At 46.9% G+C, this 18,032-nt stretch overlaps 2 protein-coding genes across 2 annotated transcripts in view; one reads left to right on the forward strand and one right to left on the reverse strand.

The window, feature by feature from the left end:
* Nucleotides 1-2,532: 2,532 nt before the first annotated feature.
* BNIP3 (BCL2 interacting protein 3) lies at nucleotides 2,533-11,774 on the reverse strand. The gene is made up of 6 exons (XM_074875571.1): nucleotides 11,610-11,774; nucleotides 8,573-8,756; nucleotides 7,347-7,431; nucleotides 5,301-5,407; nucleotides 5,045-5,194; nucleotides 2,533-3,493 (listed from the first exon to the last, which is right to left on the reverse strand). The coding sequence occupies exons 1-6, from the start codon at nucleotides 11,644-11,646 to the stop codon at nucleotides 3,442-3,444; spliced, it is 615 nt and encodes a 204-aa protein (XP_074731672.1). The 5' UTR covers nucleotides 11,647-11,774; the 3' UTR covers nucleotides 2,533-3,441.
* A 1,629-nt stretch (nucleotides 11,775-13,403) lies between these two features.
* Nucleotides 13,404-18,032, forward strand: part of JAKMIP3 (Janus kinase and microtubule interacting protein 3) — a 94,904-nt gene continuing 90,275 nt past the window's right edge. The window contains exons 1-2 of the mRNA XM_074875573.1: nucleotides 13,404-14,015; nucleotides 17,211-17,262. The gene's annotated coding sequence lies outside the window, so the exon portion shown is untranslated. The remainder of the gene's footprint in view (nucleotides 14,016-17,210; nucleotides 17,263-18,032) is intronic.

An 18,032-nucleotide genomic window follows, 5' to 3' on the forward strand; every position in this document is an offset into this window, starting at 1 on the left:
TTGACTGAATTTTCCATTTTCCCTGCTATGAAGCGTGAGGATCAATTGGCTTAAAGCCTTCACTGCGAGTTTTCTCTGCTTCTAGCGCGTGAAGGCAGGTCTGGGCCATTCCTTTTAGCATTTCTATTTCTTTTGGACCACTTGTCCACTGCTTCCATGGCTGCAGAGAGGCCTGTGCACTTCAAAGCTGTTTTAAAAAATTGATACCTGTGAAATTTGTATGAGGCAGCTAGTACAGAAATCAATGCTCAAAAGGCCACAGAAAACTGGTGTAGCTCTGTGAGAAGGCCTTGACCAATAATTGGATCATGATGTCAGATATTTTGCTGTTTTAATGGCACCATGATGACTAGGGCTTTTTTTGTGGGTTTTTTTTTTGTTTTTAATTAACTTTGCTTCTTTCAATCATGTTAAAAGTAATTATTACATTTTACCGCCTGGCTCAGGGCAGCCTAAGAATGTGCTGCTCAGTCACAGCTTGCCCACCTGATGATCGTTTTAGGTGTTTCACAGATTGTTTTTTTCTGCAATGGGTGATGGTCACCTTGGACAGGTCCTAGAACTACGGTGTAGTGGGTGGAACATGAGGTTTTTCTGAACGATGGTCCTAATAGTGTCCCGGCTGCCCCATCCGAGCGCAGCACCAGGCTCCCTGAGCGCACCCTGCTGCTGCCTTCCTGATGGAATAGTGACTCACTGCCCAGATCCTCTACAAAACCAGCACCTACATTTACTACCTTCCACTTTCTGTAAGAACTGAAAAATGGATAAACTGTTTCTGTTTGATAGCTTTAGGAAAAGTGGCGCATGCCTGCACCCGCACACCGAAAAGGCTGTTGAAACTACCCATCCACTGTAAGATTAAGGACATAGGTTCAGATCCTCTGAGATAACGATGCATGTAATTAATTAAAATCAATGTAAATTAAGAATGAGTAAGAATGAAGCATGTAACTACCTCTAAAACCCTCATTCATTGTGCTTAAGCTGAAAAAAAAGTTGAGCATCTGCAAATGTTTGTGGAACAAGACTGGGACTTGTCCCCTTCGCTCCCCCCTCACCCCCTTTGCTCCCTCCTTGCCCCCAGTTGTCCATAAGTGCTTTGGTGGCCATTTAGGAGGAGCAGAGGGGGGGTCTTGGGGCTGCAGTGACCCCCTGGGGAGGGACCACACCAAGACCGACAGTGAACAGGCCCCTGCAGCCCTCCACACGTCACCCCATGGGATGGTGGAGCTGATGAATAATAATAATAAACAATAATAATAATAAAGGGCACTGACATACCCCACCTCGTATTTCAAACCAAAGCAGCAGTGTGAATGAGGAATGTTTTCTGAGCAGCTGTGACAGACGTAGACACGCCGCTTGCCAGGGTGCTGCTAACGATAAACACCCAACCCCCACGGTTTAACTACACTGCACTTTTTCCCGTTTTCCCGCTCTCTGTGAGAGGCTGGCAGCACACAGCAGCATACCAGGACATTCCCGGTGTGGCTGCTGCTCTGCCCGTGGGCCGAGGGTTTCCAGCTGCTGCAACAACCGTTGGCTTCGGCGGGCGGTCAGGGCGGGAACTCTGTTCCTGGCCACGCAGGATTTCTTTGTGTCTGTGTTTAAAAAGAGAAAAGAATAATGAGCTGAGGGAGTTCCTTTATTCTCAGATCCCTCCACACAACTCCATTCTGCCATACACAACTCGAGCTGGTACCTAAGATGCCTGTAACCGTTTCCGTGCATCTTTGTTGGGACCCTGGGAACTTGCAGCGCCGTTGGGGGATCCCCGCTTCCAGCGACACCAGGGAATGCCCCACTCAGGAGAAGGGAAATGGGTGAGACCCCCAGCAAGGGTCTTCCCTGGGAACCAGAGGGGTCTTAGCAGAATCTTCTATTGAAATTTAGATGCAGTGCTATTAAAAAGACCTTATTTTTGCAAAGTGGGACAAGCAGTCAATCTCTTAGCCACTTCTGATACCAGTTTTTAGTAGTGTTTTGGTGCAACACTGAGGTTCAACTGCAGTCAGCTTAAAAAAACCTGTGTCTGATTTCACATCAGTCAGAAATTAAAGTAGTTCTATAAACCCACTTTTTGTTGCACACACACACAAACAGGACTTGGTCCTCCTGCAGAAGGTGTGGGATTGAATTCATACAAGCAAGAACAAGCAATTTCCTCCCCCAGAAAAGGGGCTGCGGGACGTCACCTCGCTGCGTCACCTCGCATGCTGGTACCAGGTGTCCAAGCACAGGAGGAGGGGTCAGTGCTGTGAAATGAGGACAAAAAATAAAAGTAGAAAGCAAATCCATTTTTAAATGATTGCAACAGTACAAAGTAGAATATGTATCTGCCAGCTCAGTGAGTTTCTGTTTGCTGGGTGACTTCCGACAGCTTCCAGTCTGAGAATAAGCAAGAGAGTTGTTTTCTGTAGGACCTTCTAACTCAGCAGTTATGCCAGGACAGTGTGAAACTCTTGGTTAAAGACAAAAGTCAGCCACTTTCAACAATTATTAGAGAAAAAGGAATGAGAAAACTCCAAATCCACGAGGAACCTTTTTATTTAAATATATAAAACATGGTATTTTGGCAAACATTCATTTTCTCCTCATTAAATAAGGTAAAATCACTGAATGAAAAGGCATTCCATTAGTAAAAACAAAGAAGCAAGCAACCGTTTTTTAAATCTATACAAGGATGAGGCAAATATAAGATGCAAATTTATTATTTTACAGATAAAAAGACTGAGAAGCAATGGTCTGGCAAGTAGATACAACAGAAGGAACTTCTATTAACTGGGGAGTTAAATAGATATCTTTGCAAAAGCAGTGATTTATTAGGCACTGAAGTCCAAATGTTAATTGAGGCTGTCACGCATCACACTCTGAGCTAGTACCAGCGGATGGCAGCGTCACTCCCCCGCTCCCTTCTCCCAGCTGACTGGTCTCCCAGCATTTCCCTTCTCACAGGAGAGCGAGAGAGAACTGAGCAAAATCTGGAGCGAGGTCAGGGCTCCTCCCAATTCCCGGATAGGGTAGGTGAGGCCACACCTTGCTGTGGGCCCATGCTGTGCTGTGATGGCAGCAGCAGTGACGAACACTCACAGCCATGGAGAGCGCAGAGCAGTCTAGAGGAGGACCTAGCTGAACCACAACCGCTATGCTGAAGCTAGGATTGGTTTTAAACATCGAGTTCTTTTAATTTCCAAAGATACTTCACTACAAAGCAATAGAAGAGATGTTAATGCACCCAGAACAAGCTCTATGAATTGATCCAGAAGACTATATGAGATACACCCACTGTAGTGCCCCTTCTCCATCCTCACCAGGCCACAGCACCCCAGGCACAGGCCAAGCACACGCTGGTCGCTCAGCGCTCGCTCAGCCGGCTCCACTCATCACCCCCTGTCCTCCCAGGCCAGCGTTTGCTTCGAAAACAGATTTCTGGGGCCTTTAAAATGTACTGCTTGAAGCTGTGGTCGTAAGGCGTCTTCCGATGTAAATCCTGCGGGTCAAGAGCGTGTGGTCAGTGAGTGCTGCGGTTCAGGTCAAAAGGGACAGACAGCACACAGGGAACACGGCTTTGGTCAGCTTTTCTCGTCAGGTTACTGGTTCTGTGATTTCCAGCAGGAGCAGCAGCCCCAGCTATAATTAAGTGGGCAAATCAAGTGACTACTGAGAAACTCAGCTGGCAGTTGCTAGTGACTTTGTGCTCCCTGAGCTCAAAAGACTGAGTAATTCTGTGTAAGCTGTTCAGCTTCAGGAATCTGAGTCAAGAACACGCTGCTTGAGGTCTCCAAGTCAGGTATTTTATTACCTTTTCCCTATCTTAAGTTTTTTCCATTTGCTAAATACCTCTGGAATTTGTAAACCTCTCATTTCACTGCCATCTTTGTGTGCTTCTGTTCCTCTAGTTATTTCCCTGTTCGGTATGTGTTCACAGCTGCCCTACACTGCGTCTCCTGCAGCTCACAGAAATCATCATTCTGAAATGTAACTGTTTTATTGATACTCCCGTAAGCGCTTTCTGAAGATGTGGCTTTGTCACTCACTCATTTTACAGAGCTGGAATGATGCAAATTTGCAGCAGTGGTGGAAGCAACCAGGAAGAAAGTAAAGTACTTACACCACTGAACTTGTCTTTATTTTGAAAGGGAAATTCCATTATGCTTTTATTCTATCTCGTGCAGTCACTCGTTTTCATTTTGGAAGGAGTTCAATGAGTTTCACGTTACTTTTACAGCATTACGTGGCTGAGATGCTGACTGTGTGCAGGAAGATAACCCGTGCCCTCGTCCAGCCCCTGCCGCAGGGACTGCAGCAGCTCTGGGCTGCCCCTGCTGCGGGTCACTGCAGCTGTACGCAGTCCTGCCCCTCAGCCTCTCGCTCTCTGTGGCCTTGACAAGGGTCAGGATCGACACCAGGGAGCAAGTGGAGGAAGAGCAGGAGCCAAGCGAACGGCAGGTTCCTTGGAGCGCACCCAGGCCTGCCTGCTCCCCCCGCTCTCAGGAACCTGCCGTGCGTCGGCACAGGGAGTCCAACCCCAACAAAAGGCATTTCATCTCTTCCCTTCAGTCTGTGCCCTGTAGCTGTTTCTAAAGCAGCAGCATCTAACCCCTAAATCATCTAAAGAAAACCAATCCCCGTTTTGTTTGGTGTCCCCCATCCCTCCCAGGTGGAATTTTAAAACAGATTAAATAGCATCTTTTTCCTTTGCAATTAGTTATGAGATTAAAGTCATATCTCCAATGGAACCAAGTACTGTGCAAGTATAACTACAGTTCATATACATAACCCCTATTCTCAGTGCCCCTTAAGTATTTTGAAAAATTCTCAACTAGTGAGGAAAGCAGAAAAGGAAAACTTGATACATTCAGCAATACCACAAGCAGACAAGTAGAAAGCACTTCCTGAATAACTATCTGTCCTCCTTCTATGGAGAAAAGTGTCTCACCTCATTTTTTGGACAAAAAGAGAACTGGGAGTCAGAAAGAGGTGTCAGAGAAAACAGTTTAAAATAAAAACAACTAGCTTTTTTGAAGAAATTGAAACTTACCCTAGTCCAATGGCAAGCAAATGAGAAAGCAGCAGAGATGGAAGAAAAACCTTCAAAAATTCCGCCGAGAATATTCCCCCTTTCTTCATCACACTGGTATTCCTCATGCTGAGAGTAGCTGTGCGCCTGGGATGTTTAAAAAGGAATTCCCTGGTTTTGAGGAAGAAAACACAGTCACAGCATTATCAGACATGTCTTTAGACTTGTGGAAGGAAAAGCCGCATTGAGTTCATGCCAACACACTGCCAGCACTCACTTTGGGGGGATGTTCTCCGGCCTGCTGGACCAATCCCATATCCAATCTGCATTCTTCTTCAGGAGCCTTTCTACTTCTTTCCTTCTTTCGAGAAAATCTTCTTCAGACTTAAAAAAAAAAAAAAAAGAGCCATTATCAAACAGCACTCTGACACGCTAGGCAGGAGGGCAGCATTGCAGAACAAAGTGCTGAGAGTGCAGGTGATGTGAGCCCAGGTCCATCTGCACACACACGTGCAGAGAAACCACCCCAAACAAACACTGGCTTTGTTTTCAAAGGTGTTACAGCATAAATGCTGAGTAAGAATACAGCTTCTTGCTTAATACATGTGCGTTAAACGGAGCCAAGGTCTTGGGATAAAAATAGCGTCTGATCGTAGAATTAAAATAGCTGTATAGGCACACATACACACAAGAATGGAAACACAACCGCCCGGGGCAGCTTTCACTCTGATGGTTTTCTAACTTTTGATTATTTGTTCTCAAAGTCTAAATAATGATCTTTAAACAAACGAAGCGTCTTCTGGAAATACAAAATAAAAATAATTAATTTCCAGTAATGTACCTAGCTAACCTAGGTGCAGTAATTCATTCAGCTAGGGCAGGAGTTGTAGAGATGAAGGGGAGAGTTGCAGATAAAGGAAGAGGCAACGGGACCAAGCACATTCCATGTAAGTTTGAGAACTGGTTACATCTATGTATTATTGGTACAGCTGTGTAACTTAGAAACTGCATGAAGTTGAAACCCCACAGGGTTAAATACTGTACAAAGAGCGAACACAGACTTTGTTTTAAAAAGTTCCTAACACTGGGTAGAAAGAGATAATCCATGAACTAATAAAGACATCCAGGGAAATCAGGAGAGCCTGGGAAGATAATGCCCAGCACCTCAGCTGCAGATGGTAAACAAGGAAGCACTCTTCCAAAGAGTAGAGCAACTCACTTAAAAACCTTTTAATACTTCACTCCTCAATGTTTTGTAAGTAATTTTTTTCATATGAAAGCTAGTGTCTAAGTACAGTGAAGGCTCAAGATTTTAGCCTGTCATCATGCAATAAGCTATATATTGATAAAACATCAGGAATATACATAATCCTTTTCCCCCACTCTTTTCTCAAATATATTTACTGATTTTCTTTGCAAGCATGCAAAGGTACAAAATGAAATGAGAAGTAACAGCGAGTTTTTCAAAGCAGCACACAGAAATGCTAAGTACTGGCTGTTAAACCAAAATGGCATGGCAAAGCTACAGCAGTGCTCTGAAAATGCAGGTTACTGGCTGTCACGTTTAAGTGACTCTAGAAATTCTTGCAGCTGTCAAATTCAGTTTTTAAATTCATCATGCACCGGGGGCAGCACATTTAAATAAGCTTTCTCTGTGGGTGATGCACAAAACGTCCCAAATTGACAGTCAGTGGGGGAAGAGGAAACTTCTCCATGCTGAGTTGCCCCCAGAAGAGTGTTCAGTTCTAGAACAACGTAGGCACCCTCCCTACTGACGCATTTCCTGTACACCTTACTGTACAACCCCGCTGCCTCGGTCTGTTACACCCACATCACAATCCACCTACTGAGTGGAGAAGAGCAATGTCCGCTTCACAGGACAAAACAAACCACGACAGAGAACCCATCTCAGGATCACCACAAGCTGGAGGCTTAGCAAGGTACCGACTCCAGCTCTCCTGAGTTCCAGACTAGAGTTGATCTCCTGGGTTATCTTTTTTCCTATACGCTATTTGTAGGACCTGAAGGTTGGCCCTTTCAGTTTGTGGCTGGAAAAAGGCATTTATGAACCCAGCCATTTTAAAATCGATTAAGGCACCTAAATCCTTCTGAAAAATCTCAGGTTACAGATTAACAAAAAAAAAAAAGCCAAAAACCATGCTAGTCAGATACAAATACACAAAGGCTAATTCTGCAAAGATTATTCTAAATTCCTAAATTATTACAATCTCTACATTAGCAGCTTCACCTCTTATTTCCTAATGCCGATTTCCAAACAACAAGAGTAAAAAATTCTCTCTCCCAAAGAAGATGACGTTTTTACCTGAAAGCTATTCTTTTCTCCACTGCTGTGACTCTCTATTTCCAAAGCTCTGTGACTGTCCTGAGGTGTCTGGGAACGAGGAGGGCTTGATAAAGAGAGAAGCACAGGTAAGCAAGAACTCATTACATTTTTTATGACCTTGTTTATGGTATGCACTAAAAGCTAGTCAATGGAGCTTATACGCACAGTTCTCCCAAAGAGCTACAGTGCCCTGACCATAATTTAAGAGATTCATCTGTCAATGGTGACATAATCCAGCCATCATAGTCAATTAATCTTTGATTTTCTACCAATCTGGCAAGAAGCTCACTGCACAGAGCTGTTTGTCAGCAGCGCAGAGATGCCTGGGAGGCTCTGTCATTTGGCCCGTGTCACTTACTAAATAACAATGGGCAGCAAATGATGAATAAGTGGGGTTTGATTTGAATTCAAACTAGCAAGTTCTGCATCCTACTGTCTATTTTGAGTCCTGCAGTTTCTTTTTTTTTCTTAAATAAACTTTAGACTGCAAATTCACAGCCCATCAAAATCAAATAAATAAATTAATAAGACTGATGGACAATTTGCATCAGATACAAGTTGTTTTGTTGTGTTGTACTCCTAGGAATGTTATGTTTTGTAAACGAGATATAGGACAATTCTTTAGCAATTACCGAAGAAATATGAACTGATGTACTGCACTACAAAACACAAGTTGGTTCTTATCCCCTTTCTGTGACAGTGCTGTTGCAGGCAGCAGTGTCAGCAGCAGGAAATGCGCCCGGGCACAGTGTGACACTGCCTGCACAAGGGCTGACCCTTTGCCACGACAGCTACACACACCTCGGCAGGACTTTATTTATTTACCAGAGCAAGGCTGCTGCCTGCACACAAGCAGCACACCCGCAGAACGCTCAGCTGCTGCTGCCGGACCCCTTTATCAGGACACACCAAAACCCCAAGAGGGCATCTTCCTGAGACACTTTCTAGAGTCCTCTCCCCTGTAACTTCTTCCTGGTTTCAGGACAGGCTTCTACCCAAGCATTACTCTTAAACACCAATCTTCTACCAACCTTAAATACTGACCCTTTAAATATGAAATTTTCTTATCTCTTCCTCTCTGCATGTGTATGGATGTGCATACATAAGTACACACACGTACACAAGCATTTTTGTGTGTGCCTCTTGTGCATAGGAACAGCTTTGTGTAATAGCCACCTTTGCTTACAATAGAGCACATCGTTTACCTGTCGCAATGTGAACTTTCTCGTGAACTGCTTCTTCCAGATTCGTGTTGAGCATCAAGGAGTATTTTCTCCATGTCACCATTGTGAATGGAAATAGAGGCTGGTACTTGTTCCTGGCTCACTGGAGTGACAGTGCTTCCACTGCTGTTCCCATTGCTGCTGAAGTGGAGTTCCACCCAGGAACCTGCTTGGCACAATCAAAAACAGAACCAGAATAAACCAAGTGGTTTTGCGTGAAAGGCATGCAGAACATGAGACTGTTGATCCTCCCCAGCGTGACATTACAGTGTGACACACAGAAGTACCAGCACTGACATCTCAGCTAATAAACATGGTGAAATGCCAAAATGCTGGGGCACTTTTGTTAGCGAGCTGGAAAGTCTCACAGAACTGAAAAGAAGCTGGTCAGGACAGCATGTTTCCTTCTGCAGCTGAAGATCTTGTCTTTTGGGATGTGTTTAATCGTTGGTTGTTCAACATGGGTGGTGGCCAAATAAAAGTATCTCAAGGACTTTCTCTACCAAAGTTTATTTATTCATTTATTGAAAACATTTTAGGCTCAGGAATCCAATACCTGCGTTTTGTTCAGCCTGTTTTCCGTAGGCATGTTTAGGTGTTCTGTTAAGCAATAAAGGATATGTGGCAACAACTAGATCATGTGTTTGCTACGTGCAGTATATTTAACACCAACAGTCACATGTTGCTTTGTTTTTTTAAGAGTGTGCTGAATAACAACTCTCTTCTGGGCCAGCAGTAGCTAACGCACAAAAGGACCCATAGCTGTTGTCTCATTTATAAAGCAGCTCAAGGGACAGGTATCATCTGAATTATATAAATGTCAGTGGAATTCACCTATGTAACATGTTTCTGTGCAAACAATAGCAGAAGCATATAGATGTGCTGTGCCCATCCTAGAAGAGTTTACAGGAAATCTAACAGCAATTACAGGAGGAGGAGGGCAGGTGGGACTCCTGGGGCTGTGGCAAGCACAGCAGAAGGGATGTCTGAGGCACAGGCAAGGAAAGGGAGAGACAGAGGGGTGTTTGGACCCTTCCTGCTCTCAAGAAAAGGCTGGGGCAGAGCCACATTCAAGAGAGCAGAAGGAATAAAGGGGCAGTTTTAAAGGTGGGGAGAAGCCAAGGCAGAGATATTGTGTGAAACAGAAACATGAAATGAAGAAAGATGCTCCGGTTGTGGAGAGGCTGAAGGTTCATAAATTAAACGAAAGCAGCAAAAAGCTAAACCGCTTCATCTGCATTAACATTAGTAGCTCTCTTCTAGGAAGCCGATGATCACAAAATCTTTTGAACAGAAACATACAGGGTGACCGAGTTTTGAAGAAACATTTTTCTGGATAGCCTCTTCACAACTGGCTTCTTGTTTTGGTTGCTTTGTGGCTTTTTCCCCTCCATGTGACTGTACGTGGTATGTGTCTGGGTATCTGTTTATACCCAGACAAACTTTTTCCTACTCCTTCCCCCAAAACTTATGAAGGCCGAAGTTGTTACCAAAGAACAACGCCAATCACTGAAGTTTAAACGGAGATGAGTGTCCAGCTAGCTCTGGCTCCAGCTACCTCGAGAGTATCAGCCAGCTCCTAGTCCACCTCTCCCTGCTCCCCAGCACATCCCATCTCAGCTCCCGCTCCTCTCCCAACAAAAGCGGTCACAAGCGATTTTCTCCTGTGAAGATGCACACTACTCAAGGCACGATCCCACCTCCACAGCCATTAGCACCACAGGCAAACCTACTGCTCCAGACAGCCAGCTAACACTGCCGACTGAAATCTGGCTGCGTACGGCACAGCGAACGCAGGGTAGAACATGGAGAAGATAAAGATTACATCAAAACAATCACAGGACATGTGTTTTATACATTTCCTTTTTTTTTTTTTTTTTTCCCCTTTTAGGCACTCTTGAGAGTAAGGTTGTGCTAGCTGACTAGGAATGTGCTGCTATATTATCATTTAAAGAGAAAACAGCTAGTATTTTTAGGAAGTTGGAAATATAAACAGATAAAAGCACACGTAACGTGGCGACAAGAACTGAAGAGACCGAGTCATGGGGAAGGATTTTGAAGAGAATCATCTTACATGATATTCCAGCTCGGGATACCTACTGTAGGACTACAGGTTAGCTTTACAAAAAAGTATCAATCAGCTCTGAAAATCTCTATTTCTTAATATATGGCTTTCAAAACTGGAAACAAAAAAGCAAAATTCCACAGAAAGATAAGAACGTCTCCTTAAGTTGCTAAAATCCCCTGCAAATCACACGGTTTAGTATGTAGTTACATCCAGATGTTTCACTTGCAAGGTAAATCTGCTTCCAACTTTTGCTAAACGCATGACAGACAGAACTGGCCCTGATCTCTCCTCAAAGGCAGATCCCAAACCGACCGCTGATGGTTTCTTCTGATGAGGAGGGATTTTGATGAGGTATTTACCACAGATCTCACGAGGATCCGTATTAATCCAGCCACACTCGCTAGTTCAGCTACACGACCGCAATACCACCGCTTTTTAAATTTGTCCTGTTCTTCCACCCGAGCCTTCGTCTCCCTGCGTGACTAGGGAGCCCCACAAACGGTTTAACGGGCCATTCCCGCAGGGTCACGGACTGACTGAACGGAGACCCGCCACAACGGCGGAGCTGCCGGGGGGCCGCAGGCCCTCAGCACCGGCAGCTGGGCGCCCCCCGGGCCCGCCCCCGCCGCCCGAGGCCTGGGCCCCTCGGGGCTGCTCACACGCCTAGCGGCGGCCGCAAGACGCTGCCCCGCGGATTCAGCCCCCCACAAAACGCCCGGACGGAGGCCGGGGCCGGGCAGCGAGGCCAATCCCGCCCGCCAACGGCAGAGGCACAGCCCGGCCTCCAGGCAGGCCCAGGGCGGCGGCGGCCCGCTGCCCGCCCGCCTCAGCGCCGCGCCGCCCCTGAGGGCAGCACCGTCCGCGGCCGCGCAGGCCGGCAGGCACCGGGAGAAGGCGGGAGGGAAGGAGGGAGGCCGGACCCGGCGCGGATACCCCCGGCGCGGCCCTTACCCTGCAAGTTCTCCTCCTGCGGGCTGAGCCGCGACATGGCGCGGCCTGCGCTGCTGCTGCTGCTGCTGCTGCTGCTGCCGCCGCGGCGGAGCCACACGCCGGGCCGGAGCGCTACGGCCGCGGCAGGATCCACACACTGACCGCCGCACGCCCCCGCGCCGCGGGACCGGCCGCCGTGACGTCAGCGGCCGCCCCGCTCGGATTGGCCGCCGCCGCGGGGCGGGGTCGGGCGGGTCGCGCGCTCCCTCGCCCAGGGCCCCTCAGGCCGCCATGGCGGCGGGGGCGGCTGGAGCGGTGGGGCGGGGGGGCTGCGGGTCGGAGGGTGTCCCCAGGCCTCCGGGAACAGCGGGAGAGGCCCCGCGCTGGCCTCACGACCGCGGCCGGGAGAGCCTGAGCTGAAGAACGGGGTCACTTCCTCAGAGAACGCCTCGTTTTCCCACTCCGTGCCCGCGCAGTGACCCGTACGCTACACAGCCCGCCGTGCCCTGCAGCGTGCTTCCCGCTTTCTTTGGTAACCAAATACGGAGCTTCTTACACGAAGTTACGCAGGGCAAACAGAAAACTGTACTTGGGTTTCAAAGGAAACCATATCTGACTGCAAAAGCACAAGTGCTGGCCTCGAAACCAGTCTGATAGCTCTCAAGCTAGTGGCATGGGGCCTTGAAATAGATAATCATTAATTCCTTCTCTTTTTTAACATTGACTACGCTTGTAATGCCATCCGAGCAGACAGTGGGGCCTCTCCAAAGAGGAAACCACTTAGTAAAGACTAGCGTTGCCATTTGGAAGCAGATACCAATTTACTGCTGTGAATTTATAAAGACACACATAAAATACTACTTTTTGTTTAGTCAGAGGATGGGTAAAGGGTTATTTACTATTAATTAGAGTATGCAGGCATTTTCTCTAGGCTGGAATTGTTTTCATTTGTGCTTTTCTGCAGCAGGCAATCATGAAGCCCAAATAAAATATATCTTAGGGTAAATTTTCAGTGAGTTAGTACAGTAGCAAGGGGTATTAACCTACAACCTTCCCAGAAATACAAGGTTGGGATTTCATTAATATGTGCATTATACTCAGTACAAGGGATTATTGGACAAAGTGGAGTATCGGTTTGGCCCACGAAGACGTTTTCAGGGTCAGTTCTCCAGCTTTTAGTCCATCCTTAAGCCACCATTTCTCCATGCCTCAGCCTTCGGCCTCCTGGGACTAAGCTTCACGGAGGACTTGGTCTGTCCTTCTTCCTTTGCGTGACGTGGGGCAGCTCTCCAGATCCGTCCCAGAGCCATGCGCTGTGCACGTGGGGAGGGGTGCAGAGGCCTGGCCTGGCAGGTGCACAGCTGGGCACAGCTGGAGGGCTGCTGTGCTGCCTCACAGGCAGGCAGGCAGGCAGCAGTGAGAGGTGACCTGCGTACAGGCCCTCAGCGCCTTCCCAAGCATGCCAGTGCCTAAATGATCTTCCGTTATGCCTGAGCACTGGAAATCTGCTGAGAAATTTGTGTTTAATTTGCATGATTGAAAATCAGTTTTGTTCCACTAAGGAAGTTAGGGAAAAATTGTCCTTGGCAGAACAAAATTTTTAATTGAATAACTATTCAAGAAGCAAGTTCCTTATGTTTATACGTTTATTTATTGTGTCCTCCTGTGCTAGGCCTGATGGACGCGCACAGACACGGCTCGGCTCGGCAAGCTGGCTGCTGCCTGGGGTTTGGTGCTCATCCTGCGGCTCTCTGCTGCTCTCTGCTGCCCGGCAGCCTCGCTCTGTGACGGGAACTCCTCGCCACAGAAGAGAAGAGCGAGTTTCTCGTCCCAGGAGTGTGTTCCTTCTCCACGCCTCAGGGGCCGCGCAGTGTGTAAGGAGCAGGAAGCTCAATGCTGTATTGACACGAATATGGCTCAGGAGGGAGGAGGGTGTCACCAAAGCAATACCATCCCGCTGGCACAATCACCTTTTCAGTCTTCTTCCATCAACAAAGGAATCTGTGAGGAGGAGATTGGCAGCCACTGGATATCCCCCAGTCAAGAGCCCTGCAGAGCACTTTTCCCTGCCCCAGGAACCAGCAGTGACTCCACCAGGCTCATCCCAGGAGGAAACACACTCCGACAGTGTCTCCTACTAGCAGGAAAACCCCTGACAAGTGTTTTGTCTTCTGGTGCTGCGCAAACCCTGCGCATATCATGTGCGAAGCAGCGTGTTTGCGACATGTGGCCTGTTTCGGCAGCACAGATATCAGATTGTCTCTGAACGGGCTTCTTCTATCACTGGTTTTTGGCAGTAGCAGGCTCTTCTCTAGGAGGAATATGGGAGAACGTAGAGCTCTGCTAGCGTTTCCTGATGTTCTCCTGGGAAGAAGAGAGGAGCTGAGCCCACCTTTCCCCCTCTGCAGGATGCACTTAATTTAGGAGGTAAGAAAGACAAGGCAGCGTAGCTTCTAGGCCGCTGTTTTCTCAGCCTGGTGGAAGTATCCAGCTGGTGTCCAGTGTCCTGAAAGTGCCTCCAGGTCCCCAGATTCTCCAGCTGCCCCGGCGTGAGGGAACTCGGAGCAGTGCTCTACCTGCTACCGCCAGCGCGCAGGGATTTGTTCAGGCATTTCCAGCGATATTCTGGAAGGAGAATGTGCAGCTTGTGGGCCAACTTCTAGAGAAGGCACTTTGTTCACTTGTAACAAAACAATGCCTAATATTTTTGCGGATACTTGGCAGTACTCCCTGGTCCCCAGCATCACTGCAGGGAGCCCAGAGCAGCGGCCTGCCCGCCTGAGTGCTGGGTTTCAGAATAAAATCTTTCTCCACCTTAAAAGGAGGGGAAATTGATTTGTTTTGAAACAAAGGAACAACATTGTTACAATGTTGCAAACTTATTTCCCAACAAGGAAACACCAGGGAAAGGGCGCTGTGTTTAACCCTTGAATGCACATTTATGATTTTACAGTATCTGTTACCCTAAACATCATAGACAGGGGCTTGAATTAAATTAATTACACGAAGGGAAAAAATGTCATAAATTGCTGAGAAAGGTATCATTTGGGTAGTAAAGACTGAAGTGTTTAAATTTTCAGGAATTTTTTCTGTCAATGCTTCTCTGACTTTGAAAAAGAATTAATTTTGCAAACCACGGGTCAGAGTCTGCTCTGACTTTGGTCATCTAAAATTAATGGGGAAAAATTTGCTGCTGTAGGTGTCATTTCAGGTGCAGCAGGTATAATTACATGGGTAGTTTTAATAACCGTAGGTAAGTGCCTCAGCTGTGGTATCTCTCCTCAAGAGCTGGCAGAACCTCTGCAGAGACCCTGCCAGGGCCCTGGGCGTGCGGCTGGAGCCCTGGGGAAGCCCAGCCCTGGGCCCTTGCTCCCGTTGGGAGTGGTGCTGAGGTTCTGTGCCCGCGCCAAGCCCTGCCCCAGGAATACCTGGATCTTCTGCCCTGGTTTTTGGACGAGCCTTTGCCTGAGGATTGCTGCAGGGTCGGAGGGGCACCTTGCTCCCTGTCACCACCTTGCCCCACTGCCTGGCCTGGGGGGAGAGAAGAGGCAGGAGAGACTGGTCATCCAGTCAAGGGGGACGTCAACAAGGTCGGAAAAGCTTCAGACCTCGACAAAAAGAAGTCACAGCCCCTTTCTTCCATGCTAGCCCTCAAAAAGGAAGATGAGACCAATTAGAAATCCTTGGAAGGCGGGCAGCCAAAGGCAAAGGCTCAGCCAGGTGGCCTTGGCAAAGAGCTTTGTGCTGCTGCCGCCCAGCACCGCAGAAGGCACCTCCAACACTCTCTTCCCCTTCATCCTGTTTCCCGGGGACTGATCTTCCCTCCGGGAAATCGATTTACCACAAGCCTTTTCTGCTTTAAGGCAGGTGTAAACCAGGGTCAGGTTAATCTCCTCCTATACTAGTAGGTATCGCAGTACAGCTGTGACAGCTGACCTCTGGGTTCTTTCATTAGTATGCATTATTAAATGCATTTATTTAAATGAATGCATTTATTTTTATATAAATCCTTATGGTAAAAGATTTGTGGTTATTGCCAGAAAAGTACTCTGCTGTGATTGCGGAAAACTGTAAATTGTATCGGGTGAAATCTTTAAAAGCTTATCAATTTGTTAAGCTGCGAACCTCTTTCAGGTGGGAACTCACTTTAATTTTGTTTACTTGCATGTCAGCAGAGCAGTCATGTATTGATTAGATCCTTTTAAACGGGAGACAGTGCCCCACGCCCTCCATGGACTAAAGAAGGCAACATTTTAGGTTGTTATGAAGTCACGCTTGCGGGTCAGCCAACTTCAGCTTTGTGGTCAGTTTTAGGCACCTGCTTTTGTACTGATGCGGCAGCTTGCAACAATTGTGAGGAACAGTTATTTTAGGCCTTACACAAAAACTGTTTGTAATCCCAAACTGATTATAAACTTAAAGTAGTTTAAAAATGGATAACATTGATTGACGTTTCTTTGGTTTCTTGTCAATATAAATCAAAGTAACCTGTACCAACTTTGTCATGGGTAGAGTGGGAGACTGGTGCAACTGGAGGGCAGTCTCAGGACTGCTCTGGGACAATGTGCCACATCACTTCAGGTGGTGGCATCACGCTGCACAACGCAAGAGGTGAAGCTCACTGCTTGTCACGTGCCTCCTAGTCCTCTCCAGCAGCATGCTCCAGCCCTCTTGCCCACCTGTGCACAGCACAGTTCCTCAGAAGCGGCTGAAATCTGAGAACGACCTGCTTTCCTCTGTTTTCTTCACTGCCAGCAGTGGCTTAGTTATTAACCCTCCTGGCTGCCTCTGAAGTCAAACCAGCACATCTATTTTTATGGGGTGCATTTCTTGGAAAGGTGTTCATCATTAACTACCAAACAGTTCTCAGATACTCATTTCTGAGCTGTGCATGCTTAGCCAGGCTGCTGACCTGAAGAGATATAATAGATGCACGTAGTCCATTGGTCTGACTTCATTATATCTGAGATTTAAAAACCAAAACAATCTTGAGACAGTGAATTTAATGATCTGATTGACTATACAGTCGGAAGGAGAAAAGGAATTAGGGGTTAGGTCTGCACATGATAATCGTACCAGTTTAAGCAAATGTATTTCTAAGTGACTTAAATGGGGAGAGTCTTACGTAGATGACCTTAAATTGGCTTATATTAGCTTATAAGTGGGTAAGATTGATCAGACTGTTGGGTGCAAGCCCCGGGGTCGACTGTCCTCACGGAGTCAGGCAGGAGGACAGTAATGAAGAAAGCAGAGAGGAGTAGAATGTGTCCCCAATCCATCAGGATTTGGGAGAAACTAACCGAACACAGAAGTTTCCTTTCGTATCATTTTTAATACTAGGTTTAAAAGGCGTTTGCACTACACGGGTGGAAGACAGAGGAAATAGATGCTCTTGCAGGTGAAATAAAACCAGCACTTGGGTGCAGAAGAGCCCAAGTCTTTTATTTGAGCCACTCTTGCTACTTTTTGTGAGGTTTGATTTCTTCAGGTTTAATTTATGAGCATGCCTCACCATTTCTTGCATATGCTTGTATCTTTCCTATGTTTCCTATTCTTTCTTACAGCCATTTCTGATAGCCCGGTGACAAAAATCTGATCATTAGTATCATTCATTCCTTACAGAATCATCAGCTGGTTTTGCAGCCTGGAGAGGTGCAGGAAACAGGACTCAACTGTAAGTACGACTTGATGTATGTTAAATATTGAGGTGGATACTCTACCATTCGGACTCAGAAATATTCTCTTACTTCTAAAAGATGCTCGTAGGAGCAGATGAGCCATCAGAAATGCAAATGGAAGCTCCCCTGGAAGTCAAGGAAGGCAGGTCTCTCCCAGGACATCTTCTGTCTGGCTGTAGCCCCGAGGTGTTAGTGCTCTGCTCCGGAGGTGAGGTGCTGAGCCATCTCCTGCAGGACAGGGTCTGGAGCAAGTGTGGCCCTCGGCAAGTTTGCTCTGGGAGCATCGCTTCACACCCTCTACCTCACGATCTCATCACAGTATTTTCTTGACTAAGAAGGTTTCATTTTGTTCCATTTGGAAAGTAAAAAAAAAGCTGCCCCGGAATAGGTAGTGGTCCCAGGGCTTTGCGGTGCGTTTTGTTCAGTGTCTTTCACATTTATCACATGTGCAGACCGTGACGTGTAAGATCACCTGGCTGAGCTGCTGATCTGTGTTACAGGTAAGTTGTAAACTGTGTGCTGAGATAGCTGAAAAAGACAGAAACCAGAATGTTTAAAACAAAACCAGACCTCTGTGCGTTTGCTTTTCAACCTCTAAAATGGAAGAAATTTTGACCGCTTCTAGAGTGAATCAGAAAAGTGGAGCATAACAATTTTTTCAGCCCTTATTTACTTGCTAACTTCAGGTTTTTAAAGCTCATAGCATTTTTGTTCTGCGTGGTACAGCACTGTGCAGTGGAGTGCTTTGGCCAAGCCTGCAGTGGAT

This window comes from Strix uralensis, chromosome 7, assembly GCF_047716275.1.
Source record: "Strix uralensis isolate ZFMK-TIS-50842 chromosome 7, bStrUra1, whole genome shotgun sequence".
NCBI lineage: Eukaryota > Metazoa > Chordata > Aves > Strigiformes > Strigidae > Strix > Strix uralensis.